This window comes from Pecten maximus, chromosome 12 (assembly GCF_902652985.1).
Source record: "Pecten maximus chromosome 12, xPecMax1.1, whole genome shotgun sequence".
Taxonomy (NCBI): domain Eukaryota; kingdom Metazoa; phylum Mollusca; class Bivalvia; order Pectinida; family Pectinidae; genus Pecten; species Pecten maximus.
In genome coordinates this window covers 31,284,252-31,305,856 of record NC_047026.1, presented here as the reverse complement: position 1 = coordinate 31,305,856, position 21,605 = coordinate 31,284,252, and the positions used below count along the sequence as shown (strand labels likewise).

General features: G+C 39.5%; 4 protein-coding genes across 7 annotated transcripts in view; 1 reads left to right on the top strand and 3 right to left on the bottom strand.

Moving 5' to 3' along the window:
- Positions 1–21,605, bottom strand: part of LOC117339202 (phosphatidylserine synthase 2-like) — a 40,950-nt gene that overhangs the window by 17,863 nt on the left and 1,482 nt on the right. For 2 of the 4 annotated variants that reach the window (XM_033900669.1, XM_033900667.1), the window contains exon 2: positions 654–867. In XM_033900669.1, coding sequence (XP_033756560.1) covers positions 654–781 — 128 coding nt within the window. In that variant the 5' untranslated portion in view covers positions 782–867. Of the gene's footprint in view, positions 1–653; positions 868–9,715; positions 9,998–17,207; positions 17,820–21,605 lie in introns of those variants that run through there. The other 2 variants (XM_033900670.1, XM_033900668.1) reach the window with 2 other exon arrangements.
- Positions 3,078–6,002, top strand: LOC117338984 (mucin-6-like). The gene has a single exon (XM_033900349.1). It carries the CDS (start codon positions 3,078–3,080, stop codon positions 6,000–6,002), a length of 2,925 nt encoding a protein of 974 aa, XP_033756240.1.
- On the bottom strand, positions 10,358–12,801 carry LOC117339204. The gene is made up of 4 exons (XM_033900672.1): positions 12,608–12,801; positions 12,154–12,376; positions 11,391–11,721; positions 10,358–11,131 (listed from the first exon to the last, which is right to left on the bottom strand). Exons 1-4 carry the CDS (start codon positions 12,697–12,699, stop codon positions 10,890–10,892), a joined length of 888 nt encoding a protein of 295 aa, XP_033756563.1. The 5' UTR covers positions 12,700–12,801; the 3' UTR covers positions 10,358–10,889.
- On the bottom strand, positions 12,747–15,446 carry LOC117339203. The gene is made up of 4 exons (XM_033900671.1): positions 14,282–15,446; positions 13,693–13,818; positions 13,163–13,298; positions 12,747–12,858 (listed from the first exon to the last, which is right to left on the bottom strand). The coding sequence occupies exons 1-4, from the start codon at positions 15,049–15,051 to the stop codon at positions 12,802–12,804; spliced, it is 1,089 nt and encodes a 362-aa protein (XP_033756562.1). The 5' UTR covers positions 15,052–15,446; the 3' UTR covers positions 12,747–12,801.

Sequence of the window (21,605 nt, the reverse complement as noted above, 5' to 3'; positions counted from 1 at the left end):
AATTAAGATTGACTTGTGTTGTAATGAAGTTTGGCAATCACAGTCCATAATGGATTGAAAGTCTGACGTAATTCGTCACGTTCCGCGCCGTAGCCCTGAGCTGAGTGTTAACACCCAGTTGTCAGACATCAGATAGGCATCGATAGTTTTCAATCGAAAGCTTACACATGTAAATAAATATTAAAAGTACGTAACTAGTCGTGTGTTGCAAGACCTTTCGAGCATGTTATTTGAGAAATCGACATATCTATATAGACGTATACTCATATAGTTGTTTATGTAGACAATAAAGGGCATTGTCCAACAAAATCAATGAATAATTCCCCTGGATAGTCTATTTAACTCGACCTGTGGCTATATAAACCATGGCCACTGACCACCTATGTTCTGTAGCATTGTTAGTTTAGTCATAAATGTCCAACCACGACTAACTTTGGATTAAGGAATACCTATATGTGATGGATCAGAGGTCCGGATAAAAGATGTCAAATATGTGAGAAAATAAAGAGAACACTGGCAAGAATTATCAAATTAATAAAGAGTCAATATGTTTATACGTATCTATAGTATATCAATATAAAACAGATGATGGAAAGGTACCTGAGACTTGTCTACATTTTTGGATCTGTCATCATATAAGTCTATACACTCACCAGAAAAATGTGTTTGTACCATCGTCAGATACGTTAGTATTCCTCCTCTTCTCTGCCTCCCAATCGAAGGCAGTGGCGGTGTGGATTTTTAGCTCGTCGATCTCTTGGTCACTGTTAGCTGCAGCCATGTTGGAATCGGTGTCAGATATATGAATCTGATTTCTCACTCACATATAGCTCGTTCTTATCGTTACCACTTTCTCCAGGACGTCAACTACAAGTGAAAAAGCCGAGTGGTTAATACGGACACCACACCGCCACATGTACATAAGTCACAGTAATGCATAATGTACATGTACTATAGACCTCATTGTCTGTCACAGTGTCGAGTTCATTCCCCGGGTGGCTGGTTCATTCACCTGATGACACTTAATGGACAGTCCTATCGCGTTTAAGGTTGACAATATCGATAAATTTCAGGACATTTTTGTATTGAGTACTAGCACTTAAACCCGTTCATCACGTTGTACAACTTATAAACGTGACCGAAGACAATCTTTTACACTGTATTTAGATTTTTATTTCAAATATTTCTAGTTAGATCTCAAACGTAACTTTACTGAAATAGGTTCGAATAATTGTGTAGATGAGAGAAAAAAAACAAACACACAAAGCTGTTTTGATTACTCGAACTGGATTATAATCAAGTTTCTATTTGGAAAATTTAAAGAAAATGTATACAAATGTACATGTATTTACTACAGAATGTAGATCAATTGTTATTTAAAAGCAAATTATTTCGCAATATAATTGTGAGGATACCCTCTCACCAACACGGAAAATATATTCAATGTGAAGTTTATGTGATTCGAGGATGCCTTATAATCAAATTACAACGTTTGGGTACAGATGTAAGGACACTGTTGTAGCTGTTGAATCCATTAAGTCCGTGTCAGACCACCCGTTTGATGGCGTTTATGGTACTGTACATGTCAATACCACCAGTCAGTGTCAGGCCACCCGTTTGATGGCGTTTATGGTACTGTACATGTCAATACCACCAGTCAGTGTCAGACCACCCGTTTGATGGCGTTTTATGGTACTGTACATGTCAATACCACCAGTCAGTGTCAGACCACCCGTTTGATGGCGTTTATGGTACTGTACATGTCAATACCACCAGTCAGTGTCAGACCACCCGTTTGATGGCGTTTATGGTACTGTACATGTCAATACCACCAGTCAGTGTCAGACCACCCGTTTGATGGCGTTTTATGGTACTGTACATGTCAATACCACCAGTCAGTGTCAGACCACCCGTTTGATGGCGTTTATGGTACTGTACATGTCAATACCACCAGTCAGTGTCAGACCACCCGTTTGATGGCGTGTTATGGTACTGTACATGTCAATACCACCAGAGAGTCATTAATATGCAAGTGTTTCCACTACCAACGGCTGTCATTCAAAAGTTCATAGCCGTGTACTAATTATAGAAACCTATTGTCATGGCAATATGTATTCACTACTTCTATTATACTGAGAATGAAACAGGTAAATATATTGGTTGGTTATCGACCTGACATCACAACGGTGCTGTACATCTATATCTATACATGCATATTCAAATTAATGGTTTTCTATTTTTGTTCTTCTGTTAAGATGATATTTGAAAATACACTTGATGTTAATTATTTTGTTGAAAAAAATAATTAATTATTCGCAAAATATCGATTTCCGTCGATAAAAGATTACCTCGCGCTGGTCAACCAAGATAAATAACCATTTACCTATAATGTACGTCCGCGGTCGTTATTGGTTGGTGCAATAACAGCATGTTTCGACCGATATCAATATATCACAATTATATGTATTATCTATACACATCCAGTGTAAGAACCAGGTAACGTTGTCATAATGGTAAAGATTTTGTTTTTGGTCATTTCAAAAATAGAATGGAGGTGATAGAATAATATCCAAGTGATGTGAAACGTCCTGTCAACTGATATGGTAAGGACGACGAAAAGTGAAAGACAGTCAAGGTCAACTAAAAATGAAACTTCCAACAGAACAGGCAGGACCAACAGAGACACGCCAAACCCACAAAGGGCACATCCCACCGACCCAGGACACACCAAACCCACAAAGGAAACCCACAAAGGGCACACCAAACCCAACAATCTTAGCTAAGTGTTAAACTGAAAACGTAAAGCTAGTAAACCAGTTATTATACGTATATTGGAACTTCTCCGGTAAAGAACTATAGAGGAATGAACTGTTAGTACAGGGTACACCAAACCCACAAAGGGCACACCAAACCGACACAGGACACACCAAACCCACAAAGGACACACCAAACCCACAAAGGACACACCAAACCCACAAAGGGTACACCAAACCCACAAAGGGCACACCAAACCGACACAGGACACACCAAACCCACAAAAGACACACCAAACCTACAAAGGACACACCAAACCCACAATGGACACACCAAACCCACAAAGGGTACACTATACCCACAAAGGACACACCACACCCACAAAGGACACACCAAACCCACAAAGGACATACCAAACCCACAATGGACACACTAAACCCACAAAGGACACATCCCACCGACACAGGACACACCAAACCCACAAAGGACACATCCCACCGACACAGGACACACCAAACCCACAAAGGGTACACCATACTCACAAAGGACACACCAAACCCACAATGGACACACTAAACCCACAAAGGACACATCCCACCGACACAGGACACACCAAACCCACAAAGGACACACCAAACCCACAAAGGGTACACCAAACCCACAAAGGACACATCCCACCGACACAGGACACACCAAACCACAAAGGGCACACCAAACCCACAATGGGACACACCAAACCCCACAAAGGACACACCAAACCCACAAAGGACACATCCCACCGACACAGGACACACCAAACCCACAAAGGACACACCAAACCCACACAGGACACACCAAACCCACAAAGGACACATCAAACCCACAAAGGACACATCCCACCGACACAGGACACACCAAACCCACAATGGACACATCCCACCGACACTAGACACACCAAACCCACAAAAGACACATCCCACCGACACAGGACACACCAAACCCACAAAGGACACACCAAACCCACAAAGGACACACCAACCCCACAAAGGACACATCCCACCGACACAGGACACACCAAACCCACAAAGGACACATCCCACCGACACAGGACACACCAAACCCACAATGGTCACACCAAACCCACAAAGGGCACACCAAACCCACAAAAGGCACACCAAACTCACAAAGGACACACCATACCCACAAAGGACACACCACACCGACACAGGACACACCAAACCAACAAAGGACACACCAAACTCACAAAGGACACACCAAACCCACAATGGACACATCCCACCGACACAGGACACACCAAACCAACAAAGGACACACCAAACCCACAATGGACACATCCCACCGACACAGGACACACCAAACCAACAAAGGACACACCAAACCCACACAGGACACACCCAACCCACAAAGGACACATCAAACCCACAAAGGACACATCCCACCGACACAGGACACACCAAACCCACAAAGGACACACCAAACCCACAAAGGGCAAACCAAACCCACAAAGGGCACACCAAACCCACAAAGGATACAACAACCCCACAATGGACACACCAAACCCACAATGGACACACAAAAAACCCACAAAGGACACAACAAACCCACAAAGGACACACCAAACCCACAAAGGACACACCAAACCCACAATGGACACACCAAACCCACAAAGGACACATCAAACCCACAAAGGGCACACCAAACCCACCAAGGGCACACCAAACCGACACAGGATACACCAAACCCACAAAGGGCACACCAAACCGACACAGGACACACCAAACCCACAAAGGGCACACCAAACCGACACAGGACACACCAAACCCACAATGGACATACCAAACCCACAAAGGACACACCAAACCCACAAAGGGCACACCAAACCGACACAGGACACACCAAACCCACAAAGGACACAATGGACACACAAAAAACCCACAAAGGACACAACAAACCCACAATGGACACACAAAAAACCCACAAAGGACACACCAAACCTACAAAGGACACATCAAACCCACAAAGGACACATCCCACCGACACAGGACACACCAAACCCACAAAGGACACACCATACCTACAAAGGACACACCAAACCCACAATGGACACACCAAACCCACAAAGGGCACACCAAACCCACAAAGGACACACCAAACTCACAAAGGACACATCATACCCACAAAGGACACACCACACCGACACAGGACACACCAAACCAACAAAGGACACACCAAACCCACAAAGGACACACCAAACCCACAAAGGACACACCAAACCCACAATGGACACATCCCACCGACACAGGACACACCAAACCAACAAAGGACACACCAAACCCACACAGGACACACCAAACCCACAAAGAACACATCAAACCCACAAAGGACACATCCCAACGACACAGGACACACCAAACCCACAAAGGACACACCAAACCCACAAAGGGCACACCAAACCCACAAAGGGCACACCAAACCCACAAAGGATACACCAAACCCACAATGGACACACCAAACCCACAATGGACACACAAAAACCCCACAAAGGACACAACAAACCCACAATGGACACAGCAAACCCACAAAGGACACATCAAACCCACAAAGGGCACACCAAACCCACCAAGGGCACACCAAACCGACACAGGACACACCAAACCCACAAAGGGCACACCAAACCGACACAGGACACACCAAACCCACAAAGGGCACACCAAACCGACACAGGACACACCAAACCCACAATGGACACACCAAACCCACAAAGGACACACCAAACCCACAAAGGGCACACCAAACCGACACAGGACACACCAAACCCACAAAGGACACAATGGACACACAAAAAACCCACAAAGGACACAACAAACCCACAATGGACACACAAAAAACCCACAAAGGACACACCAAACCTACAAAGGACACATCAAACCCACAAAGGACACATCCCACCGACACAGGACACACCAAACCCACAAAGGACACACAATACCTACAAAGGACACACCAAACCCACGAATGGACACACCAAACCCACAATGGACACATCCCACCGACACAGGACACACCAAACCCACAAAGGACACACCAAATCCACAAAGGACACACCAAACCCACAAAGGACACACCATACCTACAAAGGACACACCAAACCCACAATGGACACACCAAACCCACAATGGACACACCAAACCCACAAAGGACTCATCAAACCCACAAAGGACACACCAAACCGACACAGTACACACTAAACTGACACAGGACACACCACGTCCACAAAGGACACACCACACCGAAACAGGACACGCTAAAACAATCTTAGCTAAGTGTTAAACTGAAAACGTAAAGCTAGTAAACCAGTTATTATACGTATATTGGAACTTCTCCGGTAAAGAACTAGAGGAATGAACTGTTAGTACGGCGGGTGTCGTTGTGACCTAGATATGTATGATGGGTGTCGTCATGACCTAGATATGTATGGCGGGTGTCGTCGTTACCTAGAAGACGCTTACCCTTCGGAACACCTGGTCCTATTCTCCTGGTGCTTTAAGGGTCTCCGTGAACATCGCTATTGTTTGTTCATATTTTGCCCTCATTTTGTCGATTTCGGGTCAGAATCACGGTTTAGTTATTATGTCATTATTCTCGGTTGTCTTAGTAGCCTAACGGCCCTGTAATTAAATCTCAAAGCATAACGTCAATATCCCTTGGCTCGAAAGCTGCACATCAGATGTTGACCATAATGAATCATTTGTTGGACAGAACCATCATACAATAGATAGTCGATAGAATAGCATTTGCACAGCAATATGATAAACAGCTCGTTGAGGAGTGGTAGTCTGTGGCATCTTAAAAAAGAACTCTACCTCCTCATCAGAATCTTGGGACATTTATCAAAACGTGTAGTGCCCTAAACCAATTATAATCTTATAGCAATGGATCGATCAAAAAGAAGATATATTAGAGGTTACACGCTTTCTGTTCATTACAAAACAAAATCATATTAAGCACAGACAAAGTACGTTATGGCAAACAAACTAAGAATATTTCAACACCAGAAAATTATCATACCTTCATTACATCATAGGATCAGCGAGACAAGGAGACGGATGTGATAGGCGAGATAGTAGGATAACTGGTGTGTATAGACAGTAGGATTACTGGTGAGTATACCTGATAGACAGTAGGATTACTGGTGTGTATACCTGATAGACAGTAGGATTACTGGTGTGTATACCTGATAGACAGTAGGATTACTGGTGTGCATAGACAGTAGGATAACTGGTGTGTATACCTGATAGACAGTAAGATTACTGGTGTGTATAGACAGTAGGATCACTGGTGTGTATAGACAGTAGGATTACTGGTGTGCATACCTGATAGACAGTAGGATTACTGGTGTGTATACCTGATAGAGGACACAGTAGGATTACTTGTGTGTATATCTGATAGACAGTAGGATTACTGGTGTGTATACCTGATAGACAGTAGGATTACTGGTGTGTATACCTGATAGACAGTAGGATTACTGGTGTGTATATCTGATAGACAGTAGGATTACTGGTGTGTATACCTGATAGACAGTAGGATTACTGGTGTGTATACCTGATAGACAGTAGGATTACTGGTGTGTATACCTGATAGACAGTAGGATTACTGGTGTGTATACCTGATAGACAGTAGGATTACTGGTGTGTATAGACAGTAGGATTACTGGTGTGTATACCTGATAGACAGTAGGATAACTGGTGTGTATACCTAATAGACAGTAGGATTACTGGTGTGTATAGACAGTAGGATTACTGGTGTGTATACCTGATAGACAGTAGGATTACTGGTGTGTATAAACAGTAGGATTACTGGTGTGTTTACCTGATAGACAGTAGGATAACTGGTGTGTATACCTAATAGACAGTAGGATTACTGGTGATTATACCTGATAGACAGTAGGATTACTGGTGTGTATACCTGATAGACAGTAGGATTACTGGTGTGTATAGACAGTAGGATTACTGGTGTGTATAGACAGTAGGATTACTGGTGATTATACCTGATAGACAGTAGGATTACTGGTGTGTATACCTGATAGACAGTAGGATTACTGGTGTGTATAGACAGTAGGATTACTGGTGTGTATACCTGATAGACAGTAGGATTACTGGTGTGTATACATGATACACAGTAGGATTACTGGTGTGTATAGACAGTAGGATAACTGGTGTGTATACCCGATAAACAGTAGGATTACTGGTGTGTATACCTGATAGACAGTAGGATTACTGGTGTGTATACCTGATAGACAGTAGGATCACTGGTGTGTATACCTGATAGACAGTAGGATTACTGGTGTGTATACCCGATAAACAGTAGGATTACTGGTGTGTATACCTGATAGACAGTAGGGTTACTGGTGTGTATATCTGATAGACAGTAGGATTACGGGTGTGTATACCTGATAGACAGTAGGATTACTGGTGTGTATAGACAGTAGGATAACTGGTGTGTATACCTGATAGACAGTAGGATTACTGGTGTGTATAGACAGTAGGATTACTGGTGTGTATAGAAAGTAGGATTACTGGTGTGTATAGACAGTAGGATTACTGGTGTGTATACCTGATAGACAGTAGGATTACTGGTGTGTATACCTGATAGACAGTAAGATTACTGGTGTGTATACCTGATAGAGGACACAGTAGGATTACTGGTGTGTATACCTGATAGACAGTAGGATTACTGGTGTGTATAGACAGTAGGATTACTGGTGTGTATACCTGATAGACAGTAAGATTACTGGTGTGTATACCTGATAGACAGTAGGATTACTGGTGTGTATACCTGATAGACAGTAGGATTACTGGTGTGTATGGACAGTAGGATTATTGGTGTGTATAGACAGTAGGATTACTGGTGTGTATGGACAGTAGGATTATTGGTGTGTATAGACAGTAGGATTACTGGTGTGTATACCTGATAGACAGTAGGATTACTGGTGTGTATAGACAGTAATATTACTGGTGTGTATAGACAGTAGGATTACTGGTGTGTATACCTGATAGACAGTAGGATTACTGGTGTGTATACCCGATAGACAGTAGGATTACTGGTGTGTATAGACAGTAGGATTACTGGTGTGTATAGGCAGTAGGATTGCTGGTGTGTATACCTGATAGACAGTAGGATTACTGGTGTGTATACCTGATAGAGGACACAGTAGGATTACTGGTGTGTATAGACAGTAGGATTACTGGTGTGTATAGACAGTAGGATAACTGGTGTGTATACCCGATAGACAGTAGGATTACTGGTGTGTATAGACAGTAGGATTACTGGTGTGTATACCTGATAGACAGTAGGATTACTGGTGTGTATACCTGATAGACAGTAGGATTATTGGTGAGTATACCTGATAGAGGACACAGTAGGATTACTGGTGTGTATACCTGATAGACAGTAGGATTACTGGTGTGTATACCTGATAGACAGTAGTATTACTGGTGTATACCTGATAGATGTTTTACTAGTTGAGCAGATGTGACTGATTATATGTAATTACCAGCATGTAAGTAGTGATTAACAGTGTTTTATTTGGTGGTGCGCATAATAATTGAGGTATTTATGTTGAAATATTTTTGTCATGGAGACACACATACAGTGAGAAAGTTTACGCGTGAGGTTACAGACGTGGCATATAATTGGTATGGTAGCTGATGTAACATTACTGAGACTAGCCCGAGTTTCCTCTGGCCCTTACACCATGTCTGGTGTCAGGGCCACAGGAAACTCGGGCTATGCTGGGACTATATCTACGTTATGTTCCTAATGTACGAGTTCTTATTTTACCATATCTATAAAAGTACATGTCTATACCCAGCACAGCTTCACATTCAAACAGCCACCGATAAGCCTTAGTGTCACTATACGAGAATATGTTGTTGACAACCTAGTGACTACATGTACTTACCCCTGACGCCCGCTCATATGTACGCGCCGTGTGGCAGCTCTCCTTATTGATAAACTTTCTGTAGCATAACGCCTTTATATGGTATACCGCAGTCATCTCCGGGTTTATCATCCGTAACCGATCAACATGCTACCTCATACAGCATTCAATCATGCGCGGTGTGCCAGCTTTAAATGTCATACCTTTTCTAGTATCGACATGAATTTCATTTAAATATCCTTTCATACTTTCAACCACAATACATCGGTATAAAATGTCTTCAATAAAAAGCCGGGTAGCCGGTGAACTGCACATATGAGCCGCCGGCTGGCATTTAGGTCCTTAAGGCATAAAAAATCAAAATTGAGTTTTTGGTATTTTCATAATCTAGAGATAATGGCGGTTAAATTGGTGTAAAAATAGCTTTGGTGTGTCAATAACTGACGATTTGACGCTACATTGAATATATGTCGCATTTGGTATGCTAGATGACGTTGGCGTTAATAACGACGTCATTTTACCAGTGCCATTTTTGACGTCATTTTTTGCAACGTCATTTATCACAGACAGTTGCATAATGCTTTGCTGTTACAGGTCTTGAATTGAAGACTGTTATTTTGTAATTGTTATTATATCTATAGTCATTTAAAAAGAAAAAAGTCCTTTTTCAGTTGTCATGATTCATTTATTTACAAGGATAAAATTTGTGATTCACATATCAACTTGAACACAAACATGTATCTTGCAATAAACAGGTAACATCCCTTGTGATTACACACAAAAACAATCAGTCACATCCCTTACACACAAAAACAATCAGTCACATCCCTTACATACAAAAACAATCAGTCACATCCCTTACATACAAAACAATCAGTCACATCCCTTACATACAAAAACAATCAGTCACATCCCTTACCTAATACAAAAACAATCAGTCACATCCCTTACCTAATACAAATAACAATCATTTTATATTTTATTTGGTAGAAACAGATTGCAAAGTGAACTCCAGGACTCCATCAGGATTTTATTGTTACAATTAATTACATGTAGTGTAAGAAGATAAAACATTTATTTTGAAATTGTATTTAACTGTATCCTAACAAGCAATGCTCATTTCATAATATAAAATAAAAGCATGAGTACAGTATTTAAGTTTTCATCAATAACAATTTTGATCTCAACTTTCAGTTCATTCTTCTGTGTGGGTGGGTCTAAAGGTGGGCTGTGGGACAGTGGGCAGGGGACATAGAAGGTCCTTAGACGGATCCTTTACAAAAGGCCTGATATTTTTGTACAGGTACCATGCACGTTCTGCGGAAAAACCTTTTGCCTCCAGTCTCACTGGCAAACCCTGTGGAATAATCTTTCCCCTCTTCACAAGCCTCACTGGCGTTGTCTCCCCGTCAACACCTTTTTTAACAGTAACCATTCCTGAAAGAAAGAAACAGGAATGGCATGTTGTAATTGAACTTAGTTTTGAAAGGGATACACATAAAAATAAAAAAACCTGTACAAAACCATTTTATTTTTAAATCGGATAAAAATTCTGCATGCCCCACATACCAAATACATCATTAGAATCAGACTCATAAATCTAGCGGAATTACCCATGGAGGTAATTGATAATGAAAGCGCAGTACATTATATAAATTAAATGGATTGAAATATGTAAATATAGCAGTACATGTACCTGAAGTGGTGGAAGCAAAGTGAAAGTGATGGTATTTCCCAATACCAGGAACCGCTCTAAATACAGGCTTGAAGAATTGTTTCCAGTCTCTCCAGATCCACGAATTTGGTGACATCTCGCTGTATAAATCTGCCTGGTTATGTGTGGATGAAGCATGAATTGTCATCTTCAGGTCAGACAAACTATCCACATCATTGCGTCTGATTTTCCTTCGGGCAATACCAAACATCCCATCCACAAGACAACGGGCATGATATGGCTTCATGAAATGTAGATGGATGTCATCATGATATCCTTTTGCCACTCTCCAAGCCAAATAGCTTGTGACAACCTGAATCATAAAAAAATAAAATTAGGTTCATTGTATAAAGCAGTGTAAGAACCTGTATTATTAAGTTTATTATATTACTGGCCTGCTTTCTACTAGCATGTCAAAAATAAAACACCTGTATAATAACACTATTGTGACTTCACAATTACAAAATTTTGGAGAAATCGGAGATGAGTGGGTATCAACATTCAACAGCTTCAAAAATACGTAACTTATAATGTCATAATGATTATGTAATGCTGAATAATTGTTTCAGTACAAAGAAACATACAGCCTGCTCCTTATATTTGCATAACTACCAGTTTTGTGATAAACAGAAACTTACACTGCTGACTTTTTTGAATGAATTCAGTTCAACTTGGCAAATGATCTTAACTGATGTGCCACACTCCTTTAAGGTGTTTTCTTAACTCAACAACAAATATTCCATACCTGATTCTTATTTTGGCCACCACAATTGTCTGCATTCAAGTACACAGTTTTTTCTCCTTCCCCATGGTATTCGAAGAAGTGGTGCAACATAGATACAACAGCATTGGCCGAGTGGCTCTGGGCACCATCCAGACCAATGGACTGATCCTCGCCAAACAAATAATTTGTTTGCAGGGACCGACCATCATTGCAAATACCAAATAGATTAGCTTTATATGGTGACCTGAAAGAAAAAGCTGTACAATATCAGAGAAGCATAGTGTTCAAGATCATTTCTTTTAATTTCAATCCGATATTTTTTTATTCTGATATTCAAGATTGAAACTTTACATCTTTAATACATGAATTACATTTTATGAAATATGATCCAATACTACAGAGATTTAATGGTTTTAAATGTAACCTGTTTTAACAACTGCTTCTCCCTTTTAACAGACAGTAAATTGTTTTTTACCTGAAGTACAAAGCTCCTTCCTGTCTGCAATGACTGGGCAGAAGTACACTTTGAGCATAATCAAATGTGTAGTGGACATCTTTTAGGTCCATGGATGTTGGAGGAACAGGAACAGTAGACTTCGGATGACCATGACGACCTGCAATAGCAGCATGACATTTTTGTCGATAATGGTCTCTCTCCTTTTGGGCTGATTAAATGTGTTCTGCAAAGTCTGTGCTAGCCTCCATTTTATCTGCCTCAGTGATGGCCTAGATACAATATATGTACAAAAATCTTATCTTAACATGTCATCAAAATGTTCTATATACATTGTACATACAAAATGTATATAATGAACCTATAAAAATGTATAACAAGATGTTTAAAGCAATAAAAGTTTTCTTTGTAATTTTACTAATAAATTCATACCATTATTGTTATGAATGAATATGAACGTAGAATTATTACAATATCACTATCTGTTTATCTAAAATTAGAACTCAAATATATTAAGATATTTTGGTTTTAATGTCCATGGATATTAAATTAGACTTGTTTTGATTAGGTTCTTACCTTCTGTATCCGATTCCTAAAGGATTCACATTTGTGACATACATCTGTCTTGCAGGACATGAACTGGATGTGTGGGAGACACTGGTGCCATATTCTTCTGAAAGTGGTCTCAGATAGGCATCGGTTTTCTCTTTCACTGTTGAAAATAGATATGTCACTAGATCATAAAATTGGAGGGTGACGATTATAAACAATACTAAAACCAAATAATTCAATGTCATTTCCAAAGTTTGAAATATATTATTTTCATTTTAACAAATAATTTGGACAAATTCTAAGATATCTAGTGATGGAAGATAATTTATTAGCAGCTTGTTTGTGTTTATAATTAAAGCATACATAGTTAAAAAAAATATTCTTATAGCTAAACCAATTTATAAAGGCATTATTTCAAATGTTTTATGATTATAAATTAAATGTATCTGTAGACAATATTTAATTCATAACAGTGAAAATTGACACTGGTTTATCATGGATTGCTGTATGAATTGATTACCAAGTACTTTTTTCATTATGAGGATAATACTTACATACATACTTGGCTGTATTTCTTATGGACAGATAGATAGGTTTCACTTCCAGGTAAATATATTGGTGGAAAGCTGTCCCGTCCACGTGGTGCAGCAGGTTGGGGCAATCCCATCTCATCTGCATACCTAACAGATAAATGTAACTGCATTAAAAAATAATTAACATCAAAATTCATTTCCAAATATCTCATTGTGCTGATAGTAAAATATGTATAATGGAAATTTCGAAACAGACAAGGTCTGTATCAAACTGTGACCTATTACAATTGAATGTATGTAAATAAATAATATAGCTATTATATTTCAAAATACATGTACCCGGTATGTTTATATTTAATCAAGGTGACTTGAGATGATTTTTTAAAATTAAGTTTTGCACATGTTAAGTTAAATTACTAACAGTTGTATTATTTATTTATTTTTCCCCAGCAAAAGAGAACAAAATACAGACTGCACAGATAGTTTGATGTTAATCATGACATGCACGACAAGTATGAATATTCTACATACAGAACTATGGGTTTCATTTTTATTTTTTTTTTTAATGTTAAATACCTGTGTATAAGTACACATACGGCACAGCACTTACCTTGAAATAAACTGGACAACTTGTTGAACATTATCATAGGTCACTGCATTTTTGGGTTTTTTCCCTGTATTTCCATGTATCCGTGGAACAGCACCATTCTTGACGAAATGGGCCCTGATGTTTTTCAAGTAATGTGCATTTATGTTATTAACATAAAGGAAACAAGCCTTGCAAACACTTGTGTTCTGGAATTGGTAGTCAAAGCGATGCCGTTTGACGTTAGTTTGACCATGTATTCCCCTTGTCATGCCACATGCCTGGAGCTGTCCAATAATTAACATGTCCCTGCCATCTCTCTCCATTCCCTGCACATTCAATCTGTTATCTTTGATATCCATATTGGGAAATTTGGACAGACACCCCTTCTTACATTTACGCTGTGCGTCACGTTCGTCCGAGTTATTTTCGTCGTCATCATCATCATCATCATCAACCTCGTTGTCATCACTGCGTAGTGTGTCTTGATCAGAATCATTTTCTGTGTCCCTTTCAACGTCATTTCTGATAAAAACTCTCATCCGAGTATGCAGAATCGGCGAATTAATAACGCTAATGCCGTTACTCACATCATCATCATCATTATCACTCTCGATGTCATAGTCAAAATCAACATCTTCATCCTGATTACCGGAGACAGAACTCACCTCTTCAGCTGTACCACTGTTTACCCGACTTGTACACGGAAAGAAATGGCTAAAATCATCGTCTATCTCACTTGCTAAATCGCTATCACATCCGACTACGTTAAAATTTGGCGGAAGAGACATCATATACGATTTCTTGATGCGTTAGACCTAAACACTCCCATCTGCCATCTTCGTAGCGAATGTAAACAACTACGTAAATACCGGAAGTGTGTTCGGCAGAAAACGGGGAAACCCCTTTCGTGTCGATATTTTTGTTGAATAAACACTTTTATTTACATTTACCGTTAATGTTATTGAATGGAAAATTAACCGACATATCTAAAGTTTAAGGACAGGTATTTAAAGTTCATCTATAACAAAGTATATCAGCTGCATTTTGTGTTTTTGCAACGCAAGTGGGATTCCCGTTTTCGCGCGAAACGGAAATAGAATGGAAATAATAACTCTGACGGAATTCCCTTTTTTCTCCGTTTTCATTGGATAGAACTTAAGGACCTAAATGCCAGCCGGCGGCTCATATACGTCTTAGTAAAGTCTCTAGCCCTATCTTTATACACACACACTGCATTGCTAGTGTTATTGGATGTACACGTGGGCCACACATGTGATCACATGACTGATTCGAGATGCACGCGTGGCCACATAAATGTACATATGACACGGTACGCTTGCTGAAGGAAGTACACGGTGTACACATACACCACACACTGCAGGTATTATTGTAACGTAGGCAACACACATCACATGACTGATTCGAATTACACGCGAGGCCACCACATAAATGTCACACACTGCATGTGTTATTGGGGGTACACGTGTGTACATCACACGATCAAACGCGCTGGTGTTAATGGATGTACACCTGGTCAACATATACACATTTGACTAATTCTAGATATGCACGTGTGTACAGTCGTACATGACTGCTGATGTCACTTGCATGGAGAAACACGCTTGTTAACATATATCATACCTCTAGTACAATATGGAGGTATGTCACACGTGTGGCCACATACCTGACACATTGATAGTGTTATTAGCCTAGAGGTACACGTACATCACATGACCGATGATGTCAGTAGAGGTACACGTACATCACATGACTGATGGTGTTAGTGGAGGTACACGTACATCACATGACTAATGGTGTTAGTGGAGGTACACGTACATCACATGACTAATGGTGTTAGTAGAGGTACACGTCACATGACTGATGGTGTTAGTGGAGGTACACGTACATTACATGACTGATGGTGTTAGTAGATGTACACGTACATCACATGACTGATGGTGTTAGTGGAGGTACACGTACATCACATGACTAATGGTGTTAGTAGAGGTACACGTACATCACATGACTAATGGTGTTAGTAGATGTACACGTACATCACATGACTAATGGTGTTAGTAGAGGTACACGTACATCACATGACCGATGGTGTTAGTAGAGGTACACGTCACATGACTAATGGTGTTAGTAGAGGTACACGTACATCACATGACCGATGGTGTTAGTAGAGGTACACGTCACATGACTAATGGTGTTAGTAGATGTACACGTACATTACATGACTGATGGTGTTAGTAGAGGTACACGTACATCACATGACTAATGGTGTTAGTAGAGGTACACGTACATCACATGACCGATGGTGTCAGTAGATGTACGTACATCACATGACTAATGGTGTAAGTAGAGGTACACGTACATCACATGACTGATGGTGTTAGTAGATGTACACGTACATCACATGACTGATGGTGTTAGTACATGTACACGTACATCACATGACTGATGGTGTTAGTGGAGGTACACGTACATCACATGACTGATGGTGTTAGTGGAGGTACACGTGTGGCCACATATATCACACTTCTAGTATAATATAGAGGTACACTTGGCTATATGCATACATCACACGACCGCGTGTGTTATTGCATGGAGATACGCGTGTGGCCACATACATCACACACCGCTTGTTTTATTTGATATACACGTGTGACCATACACAAGATACTTCAGTACACGTGGATATACATCACACGAGTCCTATAGTACACATGTTGTCACATACATGACACGACCGCTGGTGTTATACCAGGTACATTTGTGGTTACATATAAATGGAGGCACACGTATTCACCCTTCTGTAAGTTTTCATATTTGGAAGAAATGATAATTGACATCAAACAGGCAACATATTGTTATAATGTATACTAAATACATTTTATCGCTGACACTAGTACACAAAACGGATGGTAACAACTAATAAACTCACCTGAGATGTAATTATTTGCAGCATATACCTGATACTGGGTACTAATTTGTGTTAATTCCCAGGAAGGAAACCGATCGCTTGGTGACAAACTGTCAAACGTGTGAGCCAACGGTGGAAAATAGAACATAAATAGTTTTGCTGATAAACCATCTTAAGTGAATGGCAAGGTCGTCAGCCTTCCAAAGCCATGTAGTAATCAGTCATGTGGTATTGTTGGCCATTGTGTCTTATGACAAGAATTAACACAGATGCACAGAGGTAAATATGTTTATGTGGCCTCTGATATTATATTGCATACCCGATGTCAGTGTACGAGGAAGATGGAATACGAACAGGAACTTCCCGTTGATCAAAACGTCTACACTCATTACTGTTCATTATTACATACTAATGACCGCTTTATATCTCTAGAGTGTAATGTCCGTCAGTGACCTGGCCGTACCTGTGTGGTCTATCTCTACCTGTATACCTTTATCTTATGGCAAAATGGTATGTATATACATATGCACTGCAAGTTTCTGTAGATTCTGACAGCATTATAATAAAGGTTCGATATGTTTGTTGTATATACTAGATATAATTTCCTTGACAAGTCTACCGTGTCTAATTGAACTTACCGTAGACCTCGTTAATCATCAGATGACCATTTCGGTATGACGTCAGAGGGCGGAGCTCAAAGCCACCAGCTGAATCAAGAAGATATTACGCGCGCTCCTCAACCACTGAGATAGAGGAAAGTAATACGTTTGAGGCAAATTATTTGGTTTGTTATATGACCTTGTTAACGGACGTTTAAACATAAATATTGATACTGATGTCCTAATCCAATAAATACGAAGAGGGCTTACTTACCGTTAAATATCGGGAACATATCGTTTATTGTTTGACAATTTATGGTTCTGTATCCTCTCAACAACTAAGGTTATGCGAAGACTGTGTCCATGGATGACGAGGAGCTGCTGATGGACACGTTTATAGTGTTAGCGCACTGAAATGTCACACCGGGACACGGTAACATGACGTCACCCCAGGTTTACATTATAGTGTTATCACACTGAAATGTCACACATGGAGACGGTAGCATGACGTCACCCCAGGTCTACATTATAGTGTCACACATGGAGACGGTAGCATGACGTTACCCCAGGTCTACATTATAGTGTTATAACACTGAAATGTCACACCTACCTGAGACGGTAACGTAACACCCAAACCAGTCACATTATTATGAAAACTTTACACTGAACATCAAGCAGAAAACAACAGGTATGATCCAAAGGCTACATCTTCGGTTGGTCTCTGACAGATACCATAAAAGAACGCAACTCACCAACTGCTGGAAATTGTATACATGTACCAATTCCACATATTCGTAAAAGTACATATAATTTGGTTTGTCTTGATCAAAGAACAGAACCGATAAATCTTCTCGCTTGCGCGGTCACAATAAGGCAAAAGCGATATTTACTCCAATGGAACAAAAAAAAACCGAACATTGTACATTAGAAAGTAGACAGAAGACGCAGATCACAACTGTTACAGTGGTACAGCTAGCAGGTCTATATTGTCTTTATCTCAAACAGACCGAGGATAGGACACTAAAGCAAATTACCAATTCTCACGGGATCACCACATTAGTCGCCTCTGGCGTACATGCTGTGTGCAAAAGTATGTTCTTGTTTATCCTTTTCTATTCCCCGGCCCGCAGGATCAAATCTGTTTTTGAAACTATGCTCAAATATTGTTTTTTTTATTTATTATATTGCACAAATTTTATTATAATTACCTTAAATGATAAAAATAATTGCAGAAAAGAATAAATGATTAAAATAATTATGAATAATCTCATTATCAGAACTGTAAAAAATAATATATTTTTATACAGGAATATACATATCATACAATATCGTCACTGCGGGGTTTTAAACTCGGCCAAATCAGTACTGACGGGCGTACTTACGTGCAGGAAGTCGGACCTCGGATAACTAGATAAAGCCTGATTAAAGCATACACAAAAGGCCCCTAGCTGTTTTCGTGTTGTGGCTTGTAATTTACATGTTTATTTTTACTACATATAACAGTAATACAACATCGACATAAAGATGCTAAAGTTTGCCATACAGAAGTTCCAGCCAACAGATCGAATCACAATAGTAAAAGACATCCTGAAAATAATGAAAACAATGGTGTAGCTACGATAAACATACCGGAAACACGAAGTGTTTGTGTAGTGAAGTCTAGAGTGTAATTGTCGGCTACACGTCCATTACACATCCGGGGCGAACGTACATGTTTCATAATTACAAACACATACAACTACTGTTTGTACAATAAAATAGTTTGGTATGATGGACATTACTTTAGCCTGTAGACACACCAATGTATATTTATATTGGACAACCTCCAAATAGGGAGATTGGAATCTCGCATCTCACTCTCTGTCCATGGAACATTTTAGCCTCCAATTCATATAAAGAGCCGTTAGCGAATTGTTTATTGAGTAAAAATATAAGTTTTTCATGCGTGACGGTATAAAAGTTTGTCATACGTAACAATATATATGCTATTTGTGACGATATAACAGTGCGTTGCATGTCATGCATATATAATTAATAAATAATGCAATATAAATGTTTGCCATGCGTGACAATATAATAGTATACATGTCATGCGTGACAATATAATAGTATACATGTCATGCGTGACAATATAATAGTATACATGTCATGCGTGACAATATAATAGTATACATGTCATGCGTGACAATATAATAGTATACATGTCATGCGTGACAATATAATAGTATACATGTCATGCGTGACAATATAATAGTATACATGTCATGCGTGTCGATATAATAGTATACATGCCATGCGTGACGATATAACAGTTTCTCGTGTGTGACAATGCAATAGTGTCATGTCATGCTTGGCGATATAACAGTACGTTGTACTAAAAAAAGTATGTCATGCCTGACAATTGTAAAATGTTAATTGTTATATGTACTGATCAGCTGTAAAGCCCAAAGCTAAAATAAACAAATTGAATACAGCAGTTTGTCATGCGCATCAATATAACAGTATATCATGCATATCAATATGACAGTATATCATGCGTGGCAATATGACAGTATATCATGCATATCAATATGACAGTATATCATGCGTGGCAATATAGACATTTTGTCATGCAAATCAATATTTTTCATGTATTATGCAATTATTGCCCTTGATTTGGAACCCCGTCTCATCAATATTTCTTAACCTTAGGACATAACTGGTAATGTTCCATCGGGAAGCATTATCGGACTTCACAACAACATCTCGCTTAAATTCGGTAATGCTTTCCTATTGACGAAATTCGGGTCAGACAATGACACCTTATAACTGTAGGCTAGATCTGTTGTCAATGTACCTTCTACAGATAATTCTATTCCAGTAATACAGTATATACAAATCTATTAGAAACACAATCCAATAAATAAAGGGAAACACCAGGTGAAACTATAAAGAAAACTGTTAATGGGTTTTAACTTCGCCAGAGATGTTGACTACTATTGGCGTATATTTTTGTCGTACAATTGTACATCCCATTAATCCTGCTACACACAGCACAATTTAATATGAAATGTGTGCTGCCAAAAACGCGAGACAAATTACACTATTTCAGCTATCATTTGTTTAAATCTAATAATTGATCATCACTAGAAAATTGTTTTATTACTATATAGCATGTGGAGTCCATATTGTCACCGCAGAAGTTCAACACATTCTGGTAAGTTCTTGATAACCGATCGGTAAATATTTACAGTTAGGGGAGATAAAGTAACGATGTCTATCTTAATTTATGTACTGTATATTTAAAAGGGAAAACGCCACGTGGCGAATGTGATGTTAACAAACAAAGACCTGTTTTGGGGCCAATAACCGACACGCGACGTTCCCTTACAAAACGATATCATTTAAGATGACAACACAAAACAAACATGTTCCTTCTCTCGTTAAGAGAACATTATATATTTTAGAAAGCATAATTTCACGTTTTTTTTCATTTGTAGTTTTTTTCCAGATTAGCGTTCTTCTGTTGATGTTTCCCGCTATTCTGCCACATAATTCCAATAACAGGGGACATTCTTTCTTCGCCGTTGCTTTGTGCAGTAGGGCTTAATTAGGCATTACAAAACAACATGACGTAGTCGAACACCAACGCCTGGTTAACTTAATATCTCAATAATTTAAAACAACATACCCATATCACTTTAAACCATTAGCGTCACTGACGAGTCCTACAAGGACAAAACAGCTGTATGATGTCCCTAACATCACTGATGAGTCTTAGAAGGACAACAGCTGTATTGTGTCACTAACGTCATTGTTGAGTCCTAGAAGGACGAAACAG